This window comes from Carya illinoinensis, chromosome 16 (genome assembly GCF_018687715.1).
Source record: "Carya illinoinensis cultivar Pawnee chromosome 16, C.illinoinensisPawnee_v1, whole genome shotgun sequence".
NCBI lineage: Eukaryota > Viridiplantae > Streptophyta > Magnoliopsida > Fagales > Juglandaceae > Carya > Carya illinoinensis.
The window spans coordinates 17,436,550-17,450,000 of record NC_056767.1 but is presented as its reverse complement, the minus strand read 5'-3'; the positions used below and the strand labels follow the sequence as shown (position 1 = coordinate 17,450,000).

Genomic DNA, 13,451 nt, shown 5'->3' with positions numbered 1-13,451 from the left:
AATACTACATAGGTTTATATAAGTTTTTCGATCTCTATATTTACCTATGCCGAAATATCCAAGATCTATCATATAATTCCCTCTTTCGATAGCAAATTACAAGATTATAATCATCTAATTAATGGCTAACTAATTAGAAGCAGTAAGCTCATAACAAATCAGGCAAACATGAAAGAGAATTACTTCAAATTAGTAGAAAATCAAGCATAGTTTAGAACTAGATTACATCGTTTTCCTAAAATAAAGAAAATTTAGTTCATGCTAAAAATTAAATTCAACATAAATGAATTCATCATAATTTTTCTGAGAATAATGGAAGGAAAATGAACACTGAAAAATGCTCCTCGCAGTTGTAGCCTCTTAGTCACAGCAGCATCTTCAAACGAAAAAATCCCACTCCAAAATGACGTCCGTTCCAAAAAAAACAAAAGTAAAAAAAACTATTGTGCCCACTCAAAATGGAAGGAATTGCTTCGTTACTTTTGGTTCCTCAAGCTGCACCTCATATAAAAAAAAAATCAAATAAGAATTTGCTGCGTTCCATCTTGATCCCGCATGCGTGCGTCTCTCCAAGTCAAGCCCTTGCGTCTCACTACGTCCAAATCCAAATGGCCCATTTCGTAAAACATCATCTCCATGTACATTTGTGCCAGCCAAAAGAAATCCAAACTAACTGCTACGGTTTGCACCAAGTGACCAAATCCAACCATCATAACTTTTGCCAAGTAATTGAGTCCCATGCACGTCCTATGTGGTAAGTTAAACCAATAGAGTAGGTTCAAATCACTTCCCTTTGCCAATGTCTCTTCCTTTTAAATTTAGAAATCTTCTTCTATCTTTAGCATCTTCAAAAATTTAACTTGGTTTTTTATTCCCAAATAGCACTGGTGATCAACTTTTATATTCAAATAAATCTTCATTTAAATCTAAGAGTCCTTAGATGAGAGGCTTCTAAAATTTGGATATTCATCTTCTTTAAATCTGAAATAAAATTTAAATAATAACAATGAAACTTAAAATCAACAAAAATAAATAAAATTAGACTAAACTTTGAAGAGGATAAAATATACTAAATTATGGAAGTCATCACCTGGTCAAGAGGACCTTCCTATTTCCCGGCTCTTTACAAGCTCATCCCAACACTTGACACATCATGGCTCCATTCACAGCATCTTCATCACATCACGTAGCTCGAGACTACTTCCAAGCTACATTGTGATACTCATCACTATAACAGGATCACATCACAACTATTTTGGGACATTGTCCACAGTTCCCAACACTACCAACACGTTCTACGCTCCTTAACTACACCATTCAAACCTTCGTGACACGTCTTCCCGTGTATCATGACACTACAAAGAGTATACTCCACGTGAACTCTCTTCCATCCACACTATGTCACATGTCACTATGGCTGCGCCACACGGTGCATCGCCGCACTACATAGAGTACACACCACGTGTACTCCCTTCACAACACTACACTGCATCACAACTACGACACACACCTCACACCCATACTTCACTGCATAGTCTACATCACTGCATAGCACACTATACAATTATGCCCAACACTTCAAAACTATGTAGTGAACTTCACAATACTAACAACACAGTCCACAACCTATCAACTAACATTTATCATAAAATAATGAGGGATAGAGGGTTATACCATCGATGAGATAAGATAACCCATGCGTTGCTCGCTGCTCATCACGGTCAAAGGGGTCAGAAGAGTCGTACGTGGTTGCTAAACCACGTACGGTGGCTATTTGGGCTATTAAAGGTGGCTATAGGTGTGGATTTAAGCGGGAAAGGTTTGGATGTGGTCCCAGAGTAGTGGCCTCATGGTGGTGCTGAGGTGGCACACGGTGGGTGCACAATGGTTCTTGGAGGGATTTTGGGCTTTGGGTCTTATGGCATGGAAATTGAGAGAGAGGCTTGGCTGGCAAGAAGGAGCTCAAAGAGGATCCATGGTGGTTAGGGGAGGCCGTGGGTGGTAGTTGGCGGCCTGGGTTGCTGCGTACAGCAAGGCATGGGGATGCTTGAAAGCCATTTCAGGTTGGAAGAGAGAGAGGCTCGTGGGGGGAGGTGAGGAGCTCGATGAAGCTACAATAGAAAAGGTAATGGATGGCCTGTCATGTGAGGGAGGATGTTTCTTCAAGAAGCTTTGCCAAGGTAGCCAAATTTGTGGTTTGGTTAGGGTTTGGGATGTTATCAAGTCCAAATCTAGTTTTTCTTGGTCTAAACAAATTTTCAAGATTTAAAATGTTGGATAATAATGTCATAACAAGAATTTGGTGAATTAAATACAATGCTAGAAATTGGATCAAAAAGGGTTTGAAGGCCAACTTTAGGGTTTGGGGAAACCATTTAGAGTTTTGGTTTCAACAAAATTTTTGGGAATTCAATTGGATTCCAACCATTTAGGGTTTCACTAGGGTTGAAATACTCTTTGATCTAACTCAATTTGGTTGATCAGATGAAAGAATAGGGTTTTGCTTAGGTGGCATGATCTCACACCTTGATTTCATCCACAAATCCATCTAATGGTTACTCTTTGTGCCAAGTGTCTAATTCTATTAACCAAGTGTGGCTAAGATCTTTTCAAGTATCCAAATAAAACTTCTCTAATCTAATTTGGACATTCCACACTGTGATTTTAAAAACACTGAGCTAGGTGTTACTATTGAGGTTACTATTCATTCTGGGAAGGTGAAAAATAAATTTTACAACGAAAAATCTAAAATATTCATACAAACCTAATTGTGCAATTTGTTTATCAAAATTCTACCTCGAAGTGTCTCAGAAAAAGCAAAACGCGTTTTCGATCAAGCACATCGTCCGAAAACTGATCGAAAACTGAAAATGAGATTATTGTGCCATAAAATCTTAAATAAACAACTAAGTCAATTGACATAGATCATAATGTATTCTGACACTTTTAACTACCTCAAATAAATAAAATCACACTTTTGACACCATAGTGAGTGATACTATGTTGACAAACTAAAACCTATGCGATTAGTCGATTCGTGAAAATATTTCACGAGGTTCCTAAAGTTTATAGAAATTCCACCAATGAATTTCTAGCAGGCTATTACACGTGCTAGGTGTTGCTACTCCCGCCATTGGCTTTAACTCCTACGCATAGCATTATCTTGCACAGGCTTGTTCTCCTTGGAGCTCGCCTACCCCCTCGGTCATTGGGAACTTTACCTTTAGGTGGTAGGTGGAAGTAATTTCTTCAGTTTGTTGAACGTTAGTCAGTCAATGATGACATTATAAGACGAGGGAGCTCTTACTATTAAGAAGTCGACTGTGACTGAGGTGGTGTGGGGTGGGTTGCCGACCAAGATAGATAAGGTGATTGTCCCCACTAGTTGAACTGTTTCCCCAGAGAATTCCTTGAGCCCATATCTATTCCCATGAGGAGGAACGCTTCCTAAAACAAAATATTTGCCATTGTCGATGAGGATACTTCTGGTGGTGAAGTTAGTGATCTGCATGGTGACCACTAATGCATCATTATGCGGGTAGAAGACTCCCTCCTCGTCAGTTTCTCCAAAGGAGATCAAGGGAGTGGGCTCGCCCCTATGATACCTATTGGGACAGCAAAAGGTTGAGTAAACTTCTTGATATCGGGCCTCTATTGCGTTTGCTTTTCTTCCAGATGAAGTTGCTCCTCCATTAACAAAACCTTCCATGATGGTGCAGATTTCTCCCGTTGGGGGCACCTTTTGGTATGGTTGCTGTGGAGGGGGTATGGTGGTCCCTATTCGGCTTCCCTCCTTCTCGGGCTTTCCCACCTCCTCTACTGATATCCTCTATCAGGACTCCTCTCCCGAGAACGCTCCCTCCACAGTCTCTCCACATGTCAAGACGAAGGGTATCGGGGAGGAGCCCAGTCCCCCCAGTGTGAATTGCACTACCCTGTGTTGTGGGTGGTCGATGGATCGTAAGTGTAGTAACGATGCTCTTTCGAGTTTGGTTGTTTATCATCCTTCATGACGGTGAATGTTGATCGGTCATGCCGATGTGGCAGGTTCTTTACGGCGGGCTCTTCTTTCCTTACTTCCCTTGCTTTCATTTAGCTCTTTCTTGAGTGTGGCTTTTCGTGTGGGTTTTATCTTTCCTGTCTGCTTGCTCTAGTTCTTGTTGCCAGGGTTCAACCAATGTGCGAAGGGTATCCTCGGCCTGTATGAAGTTGTCGGTTTGATCCATGAACTCTCTGAGGGTCGTGGGGGTCCTTTTGGCCAGTTCTGCCATGAACACCAATCGGTGCCAAACTCCCTCGAGAAGTGCTGCTAGGGTGATCTTTTTGTCTTAGTCCTCTGCAATCATTCACTCCTTGTTAAACTGAGCCAGATAAATTTTCAAGTTTTCATCTTCTCTCTGTTTGACGGTGAGGAGGAAGGCGGCAAAGCGCATTTTTCTCCTGCTGGTCATGAAGTGGGTGAGAAATAGGCGAGCTAATTCGTTGAAGTTTCCAATGGAGCTGGGTGCTAGGGAGCCGAACCACGTCCATGCGGGTCCCCTCAGGGTCAGTGGGAAGGCTTTGCAAGCCACCTCCTTGGGAAACCCATGCAACATCACGTGAGCCTTGAAGGTTTCAAAATGCTCAACTAGGTCCCATGTCTCGTCATATGTCTCCATAGGCGAGACCCAGAACTTTTGATATGAACCTCAATCGACTCGCTTCGAGATCCAACAACAATATTGGAAAACAAATCCAATAATGCCAAACTCAAGTCTATGGATGAAGAATTTAGACCCAGCCCGTTGAGATCTCATTTCAAGAACGTAGATTATATTAAAATCTAGACCCATTGAAATCTCGTCTCAAGAACACAAATTATAAGGAGAAACGCCACAAAGGTTGTGATTTACCTTTGATAAGTTCAAGAGTTCAATCAAGAATAAGAGGAGAAAACTCACTCACAATAAAAATTCAAATAAAATGTCGTACCCCCTCAAATAAGGCTACAAGTGGTTTAAATAAACAATTCCTAAAAACCCTAAGGGAATAGTACAACAGTATTGTAGCATGAACAGTGACGCGCTACAGTAACCTCTAAAACCCTAGTTCACATAAAATAATAACTTCCCAAATAAACCCTTGGCCAAAATACAAGGTCTTCTCAAAAATCCTAGTTCATTAGAAATAAGACATATATGTGGGTTGACATCCTCAAGCCCACTTATTCAAAACTAATAAAATAAGCTCTTTTAATGAAATAAATAAGTCCAAGGCTTTCCATAATAACAGGCCCAAGTCGTATCTTCCATAGCTTGGATCAAGTGGATCAAAACTGATTCTGACTCTTGCTAGCTTCATCCCAATTGGATTGCACCAATCCTTGCATTGCTTCTTTGATCTTTCTTGCCTCTTAATATTGTAATTGATCCTTAAGACTTGGTCCGCCTTGGGGCCCATCAACTTTGGTGGCAGCAGAACCGCTATCACCTTTGCGTTGTAGGGCAAACCCATACTGATGAGTAGCTGATCTACTTTAAATGACCTCCTCATTTTTTTCATCATTTTCTCATTCTTTCCCTTGAGGTTAAGCAGCTCATCTTGCATACATTTCCTCTTTTCTTGCTCATTTTTGCCCTCTACTTCCCTCCAAGATTCCTAGTGCTCACTGGCACTCAGATCTCCATGGTGCACTTACTCCTAAAGGTTGTCCTTGAGGGCCTGGTTCTTTGCTCAAAGGGCATCCATTTCGTTGGTGAGCTTTTCAACGAGCTGCTCCATGGCCACCAATCCTAAGGTTTCTTCTTTTGGGTCCCACACCAACTAAGAATTGGTTTTTGTAGGCATATGAAAGACAAGTTTGTTTTTACAATTTTTTGAATCCCATAGACAGTGTCAATTGTTAACGATGTGTTTCGTACACCTTTGGGTCAAATCCTCAGTGGTCCGAGTCTTCTGTTTTAGGGGCCTGCAACAACGAAGAATGTATCGGGAAAGGTAGCCCTGAGGCGGGCCAGGGAACCTCTGATGTCTAAGTTAGCCTGGCTTTACTAAGCAGTGGGGAATTAAGGAGATGATGAGCATTAATGTATTCTTAGCCAGAGGATTCGAATCATTTGATCCCTTTACCTGGTAGTCAAAGGGGCCTTTTATACTTAGCTTGGAGAGTCAGATGGCCATGCCCTACGACTTGGGAGAATGAGAAATCCTCTTGGAACTCCTTCTGCCATGCTGTCTTTAATGCGGCATGGTTATCTAGTGAACACATTTAATACAGCGTGGTCTCCTAGCATCGCTGGGTAGTCCAATCTCTTCCCCCTTGTTGTGCTTCCTTTTCCTTCCTTCGACTTGGTTTCCTACGCTTCTTCAACAACATCTCATCCCAATGAGGGCGGTCATGCCCAACCTACATGGGTCATGGGTTGATTCTAAACCACTAGGCGATCCCCCGCGGGCTTGGGCCAAGTCACTTTTGGCTACTCGGGATATAGGGGGCATGCTTGACGTTGGGCTCGGGCTAGCCTTTGTGGGCTTTGAGGCCCCTAATGAAAATCCCCCAATACCTAGTTCCAATTTTGCCCTTCTTCAAGCGTCTAGATTCCACATATAAAATGGTAGAAGAGTGATTCTCAAAACAAATCTTCTACCCAAGTGCATGCTTGCCAAGTGGTAAGTGAAGTGTGTGTGTATAGTGGTTGCCGAAAATCTCTCTAACTCTTAAGGTAACCCTTCATCTTCCCAAAGTTTTGGAAACTTGTGATTGGGCAATGTGGGTGGCAACACCCTTCCCATGTGCCATCCAACCCAAAGGTTTCCCACCAAAAATATTTCTAGAAGCCCTAAGCGTGTACCTCTTCATTTTCTCAATTTAATTTTGTTCATTTCCAAGGCAAAACCTTTCATCATCTTTGACACATGGCAACCCTCTCTTAGAAATTGAAATCCTTTCTCTCTATGGTTGTCGTGCATGGCCTCTTAGCCTTCCCTAGGCTCCATTTTCCCATGGTCTTATCATTTTCCTTCTAGACCCTCATTCTACAAGTGACAAGTGTCACCACACCTCTTTTCCATAAGCAAGCCTTCCTACGTGCATGACACATGGCAAGAAGGGGGTTATCCCCTAGAGTTGGCATGTAAGACCAAAAACTAGACTCTCTCTCACCTCTCTTCTGTCAATTCAGTCCAGATTAATCAAACATTACTGGTAGGTTCCAATAGATGACAAGTGGCATCCAAGAGTTTGGGTTGGGCATGTGCCCTAACTCTAATAGGCTCCAAAACCCTAATTTCACTATAAGGGCCGAATCACTCATGGGCTTGGGTCTTCCTGAAGACCTTTGATGCCTAGTACTCCATTCTAGTCTCCAAATGGGTTATTCCACTTTACTTGACCAGAAATAATAATATACTAAAATAAATCAGAGGTTTAGCTAAAATCTTGAAATAATAATATACTAAAATAAATCAGAGGTTTAGCTAAAATCTTGGTTGTCACACCTTGTGTTACATATCCTGACGTTTTAGAGTTTGCTAAATCTTAAGTAGAAATATGTAGGCATCACACGACACTTGCGTATTTAGAATTTATATACATCATCACTCAATTTCAAATAATGGAGAGAGGCAATCTAAACCTAACCCAATGGTTAAAGATTTGCATGAAACTCACACTACACATCATTGCACTTGTAGGATAGACCTATTGAAGAATTAAGGTCTCGTTTGACTACACAAATGAAATAATATGAGTTGAAATAAGAAATCTGTAAATAGTAGTGAGATAATTTATAAATAATAGTGAAATAATTTAAGTTACGATTTTTTATGGGGTTTGAGAAATGAGAAAAAAAAGTTGAATAAGAAAAATGATTATAAAGTTAAAAAAGGGTTCTACTATTATTTTTATTTTAAAATTTAAAAAATTTAAATTATTTTTTATGTTTTGTTTAGAATTTAAAAAAGTTATAATTATTAATTAATCATTAGATAAAAGAAGTTGAAAAGTTAAGAATTCAAAATTAAAAAATATTTATTTTTAAATTATATTTAAATATTGAGATGAGATAAAGTAAAATAAAAGGATTTAAACTTTTCGTAAAACCAAATCAGGCTTTAAAAATTCCGCAACATGAAGCAAAAATAGATCTCACATATGTACCCTGTCGAACCTTGGCCAGTTGGCCTTACTTTCTCTACCCTCATTTCCAGAAATATCTATATCGAAGTGTCCTCTTTCTATCACCACAGGTACATACAGAAGCTCCTGTTCTTAACCTTCACTCTATTCACCGACTAGTTAGTGCACATAGTCAAGGCAAAGTGAGAGACGTTCCCCTTCTATCTCAAACTTTGATGGAACAATGACAACAGCAAATAATGAGGTGGGCCCCTAACAAGTGGTGGCCGTTTTTGACCAAACAACTACCCGCTTTATAACGCTGCTCCTGCGCTCCGGCAATGCGACCATAGAATCCAAATCTCTCTTTGTTTCTCGCGTCCCGGAAAACACTTTCTAAAATTCTCACTGTATTTTGTGACAGAAAACATGTATATAACTAAGCTCAAGAATCAGACAAGACAGTAGAATCCCAACACTTAACCCTCCAAAGTCTTGGTCTTGGGATCTTTTAATCCAAAACCTTTTGAACTGCTGTCGGCCGCTGATCCAAAAGAAACGCAATTTGTCTGCAATTGAAAAGGCAGGTCAAGATGGGTGAGAGAGGGCCGACAACTATGATAGCGTTGACGGCCTTTTTCTTTCTGCGTATGCTCGCAACTTTCCCTGCAGGCAGTTTCTCAGATTCCAATCAGCACCCTCAGAGCAAGACAAAGTCAGTCCACCCCGCATCCCCTAATCGCTTTGGCTCTTCAGTTATTTTTCCTGTTCAAGGAAACGTTTATCCTCTTGGGTATGGGTTTTGATTGTTGACTTGGATTCTTAGGAAGCTTTTAATCATAATACTACACGGCTGATTTAGTTCTCTTGCTCAATCTTGGGACCTGTTCATTTACTACTTCTAACTCCTTTTCTTTTATTTCTTGTATGGGTGTGTTCGTTTGAGTTTTCGAGGTTTCCATTTGTTGACTTGGTTGAATGTTCGAATATTCGTTATCGTTTGAATTATAGAATACCTAACCCCTTCGTCTCAATTTTGCCTAATCTGTTGGACTAGCTTAATTTTCAAGTTATCTTACAAATTTTCACTAAAAGTGATCTTAAATTGATTTCCTGATTGGTTTTCTTTTTAATATATATTTCACTGCTGTTTGTTTGATTTTATATTGAAATTTGATTCTGTGATGATTTCACTATTCTATTGTTTGAATTATTAGATTCAACGCATGGCTTTCACGCACTCTCTCCCCTTATGGGGGAGGTGATATGGCTTCGAATGCCCTCATTATGGATGTGGAACGGAGTAAATAAAGCAACTATTGCAACTATTGTGGATGCTGAAACGTTACATTAATTTTTTTTTTTTTTTTTTTCTACCGATTTTTCAAATGGTCATGTTCCTAACGTTATTTGATTTCTCCTTCAATTTACTTGTTGCATCAGACTTTCACAAGCCATTTCTAAAGCTGCATTTCTCAGAAGTTTTTATTTAGTTTACCATCTGTATGTTAGTTTCCCTTGGGGTAGCTTTACTGTTTTCCCGTCTCAGAGTTGAAGGTATCATTACTTCATTTTGTGCCTGTTTTAAATGCGCCTTTCAACTTATGCTTATTAAAAGGCTCAAGGAATTATATCTCTGAATTTGACAGGTACTACTTTGTAACTCTCAAGATAGGCCATCCGCCTAAGCAGTACGACCTTGATATTGATTCTGGCAGTGACCTCACTTGGGTCCAATGCGATGCACCTTGTACCGGTTGCACCAAGGTTAATTTTTACATTAGATTTAAGAAAATAATCCAACCATCTGGTTCTAATAATGTGCTGACCTAGTTCTTTTGTGTGTTGTCGTTTCCTTGTGCAGCCCCGTAATCGACTTTATAAACCGAACAATAACATTGTCACTTATGCAGATCCCGTGTGTGCTGCCATGCACTACCCGGGAAACCACAAGGCGAAGGACCCTAATGAGCAGTGCGATTATGTGGTCACATATGCTGATCATGGATCTTCCCTTGGTGTGCTGGTCAAGGACTACTTTCCCCTTCGCTTTACCAATGGCTCCATCATTGGTCCCCGTTTGGCCTTTGGGTGCGTATCAGTTTCTCTTATAAAAAATGGGCACTTTCAATTTTACATTGATTATTAAAAATAACAGGATGTGAATCCTGAAAGCATTCTTTTTGAAAAAAGAAAAAAAAAATGCAAGTTGGTCAGCTTTTGGCATGGCTTGAGCTTTATACCTCTAATTCATGTTTAATTAATGGCACGTTTGCCGCCGTATGCTGTTCCTGTTGTCTGCAGGTGTGGATATGACCAAAAATACTCTGGGCCGCACTCTCCACCATCCACGGCAGGAGTCTTGGGCCTTGGCAATGGCAAAGCAAGCATAGTGTCACAATTGCATACTATGGGTTTAACACGGGATGTAGTAGGCCACTGTTTAGGTGGACGACAGGGAGGATTCTTATTCTTTGGAGATGACCTTGTCCCTTCTTCAGGAATCATATGGTTACCCACTTCACACAATTCCCTGGAGTAGGCAACCTCCAACTTCCCTTCTCGTATAGTTTTTTTTTTTTTTTTCCTGCAATGTGTGTAGGATCATCATACACTTTCAATGAATTCATGCTAGATGGTCTATTTCAGGTACCACTACACATCAGGACCAGCTGAACTTCTTTTTGGTGGAAAGTCAACTGGGGTAAATGGTCTCCTCATTGTCTTTGACAGTGGAAGTTCTTATACATACTTCAATTCCCAAGCTTACCGAGCCACAGTCAGTCTGGTGAGAATGCAAAGGTGTGCATTCTTCTACAAATTGTTCTTATGTGCAAAACCTGACTATTAACCCCCATCTCAGCTGACAAAAGAATTAAATGGAAAGCCATTCAAGGATGCACCAGAGGACCAATCACTCCCAATCTGCTGGAAAGGCACAAAGCCTTTCAAATCTGTTGGTGATGTCAAGAACTACTTCAAGCCTTTAATACTGAGCTTTACACATGCCAAGAATGTTCAGCTACATTTAGCACCTGAAGCATATCTTATTGTTACAGTAAGCACTTACTGAAAATCCCTTTTATGGCTTTCTCTGATTTTTCATTGGGTTTCCTGCAGTATAGTGAATAGAGAAATAGGTTATGAGAAATGTCTAACAAGTTCACTCTCAGAAACAAGGCAATGTATGCTTGGGAATTTTGAATGGCACCGAAGTAGGACTCAAAAATCTAAACATAATTGGAGGTAAGAAGCCCTCAAAGCAAAATGCTTCTGGATGATTATTATACAAAGACACAATGCTACAGTTTGCACTAATCTATTTTCTCATTTGTCAGACATATCTTTGCAAGACAAAATGGTGATTTATGACAACGAAAAGCAGCAAATTGGATGGACTCCTGCAAATTGTGAGAGGCTTCCAAGGTCCTGAAGCACTTTCTCCTAATACTCTTACTTTACTGTGATTCTGCCGAGAGCTTTCTTACAAGATTTTTTTTTTCTGTTCATTAACAGTGCGGATCGTGATTCTGGTGAAGGTTTTTCTCATCATTATGCACTTATTACACCAGAGGATTACCCTGCAACTTATGTTTCATGGGAAGATCAATAAGTGGTTAGCAAAAAGCTTCAAAGTAAATGTCAAGGCAAAAGTATAGACAATGTATCCTATATGTTGTTTAGTCATAGAAGATTAACAAGAATTCATATCTTAGTGTTTTCTAGAAGGTAGGAAATGTAAATGGGCATATTATATACATATGTTGGTTACTAGCATTTCATAAATTAAAATGCAGCGGCATTAACTGGATACAATCTTTTTCAATTTTTCCTACGAGCTTAAATTCAATCGGACATAGGTTCGGATCCATGCCTCAATATTTTTCAATCATTTCAATCTTTTTCTATTATGAATGATCGAAAAATATTCTCACCAATCCTCACTAAGGATCCAGCCAAATGTGTTTTCCCTTAGTTTCTCCTTGATTTACACACGGTTCCAAATGAAGTTAGTGGATAAAATTTTCAGTCATCTTCATCCTATTCGTGTGGCACTCTGAAAGGGCCCAACTGCTTTTTTCCCCTCAAATGATGCAAATTATGGCTTGGGAAGAATAAATAATCAAAGCCATTAATTTTTATTTATTTATATCTCTTCGAAATTATAAATTTCTTATTACAATCAATGTTCCTATAACACTTTCACGTGATCATTCAATATTGCAAGATTTATAACAGACGTTATTAACGAATGTAGATAACAAGTTCAAGTTCCAGACAGCTTTCTTGGCGCTATGCTCTACAAGCTCCACCAGAAGAACGCATTATCGTGCAATAAGATAGCCCTCGTAGCTCTGACTTCTCCTTTCCCAAGAGCTCCATGCTTACCCAACTAACAACATGAAATAGTAAATCCTCAGCAACATCTTCAACTCAGTCCTCTACAGTGTACCCCTACTAAATGATCCATTTATTAGACAATTCCAGAAACCACCTTCGTGACAACCATTTTATTGCCTTTTTATCAAATAACATTACATTGGACAAAGGTGTTGGCACCATTTTCCCATTTGAAATAATGTTGTATTTTGATCAAACTATGTCAGTTTGTCGGTTTATTTTTGTCTTTTCGTAATTATAGCACTTCTCTTTTATTGATATGCCGTGATGGTAATATTGGTGCAATGATAACAATTGCCTTCTCTCCCCTTCACGTATTCTAGTTGCTTTGTCTTATAGATTGGCATCTAACTAAAAAAGATCTGTATATTTACCTTCTTGTGCTACATCCAGTTCTTTTTCCCAGGGGTTTATGATGGGTAGAATTTAAGATAATTGCACTGTCAAGTTTGTAATTAATTTTCTCTTTGAAAATTCCTTCTTCCCTAATGATGTAGGTGAGAGTAGCATTGCTATAAAGTTGAAGATTTGTTAAAACTCTGTATGCTCTTGGAGGTTCATTCACGGGCTTCCTTTAGTCACAGAAAGAACACAACCAAGAGCAAAGAAACAATACAAAACTTTGAACAAGAAAAAAAAGAAACCCAATAACTAAATTCTTAATTCTTGGTAGAGGCTTTCGAGGGACCTCCAACCTCCAAATGAACTTCAATTATAACAAGTCTAAACAAGCACTCTTATACAAGTTTCTAGTTTCTCATACTCATTCTATGCTACAAAATTAACTGTAGACGTTTTATTACAACTAAGAATTAAACATAACATATAGTCCTTCATTCCCGTGTGATGCCTTCTATCTCCAAAATGCACAGGTCCACTTAGGTTCCTAATGCACCATTTTGATCTCCCTTTATGTTAAAAGCCGTTGCTTCTCAAAATGCACAGCTTCATTATA

The 13,451-nt window shown here is 39.5% G+C and overlaps 1 protein-coding gene across 3 annotated transcripts; it reads left to right on the top strand.

Moving 5' to 3' along the window:
- Positions 1-8,206: 8,206 nt before the first annotated feature.
- Positions 8,207-11,906, top strand: LOC122299837 (aspartic proteinase Asp1-like). Of its 3 annotated transcripts, none has more exons than XM_043110299.1 (9): positions 8,207-8,810; positions 9,745-9,862; positions 9,960-10,186; positions 10,400-10,633; positions 10,745-10,883; positions 10,959-11,153; positions 11,269-11,341; positions 11,434-11,521; positions 11,612-11,906. In XM_043110299.1, exons 1-9 carry the CDS (start codon positions 8,689-8,691, stop codon positions 11,706-11,708), a joined length of 1,293 nt encoding a protein of 430 aa, XP_042966233.1. In that variant the 5' UTR covers positions 8,207-8,688; the 3' UTR covers positions 11,709-11,906. The 3 variants fall into 3 exon arrangements, with proteins under 3 accessions (XP_042966233.1, XP_042966234.1, XP_042966232.1); XM_043110298.1 differs by having other exon boundaries at positions 8,213-8,888; XM_043110300.1 differs by lacking the exon at positions 11,612-11,906 and having other exon boundaries at positions 8,211-8,888; positions 11,434-11,528.
- Positions 11,907-13,451: the final 1,545 nt, after the last annotated feature.

Excerpts from the sequence above, each read along its gene's own strand:
- LOC122299837 (XM_043110298.1), top strand. The coding sequence starts at position 8,689 with ATGGGTGAGAGAGGGCCGACAACTATGATAGCGTTGACGGCCTTTTTC. Across the intron at positions 10,187-10,399 it reads GGTCCCCGTTTGGCCTTTGG|GTGTGGATATGACCAAAAAT; the intron begins GTGCGTATCAGT and ends TGTTGTCTGCAG. Across the intron at positions 10,884-10,958 it reads ACCGAGCCACAGTCAGTCTG|CTGACAAAAGAATTAAATGG; the intron begins GTGAGAATGCAA and ends CCCCCATCTCAG.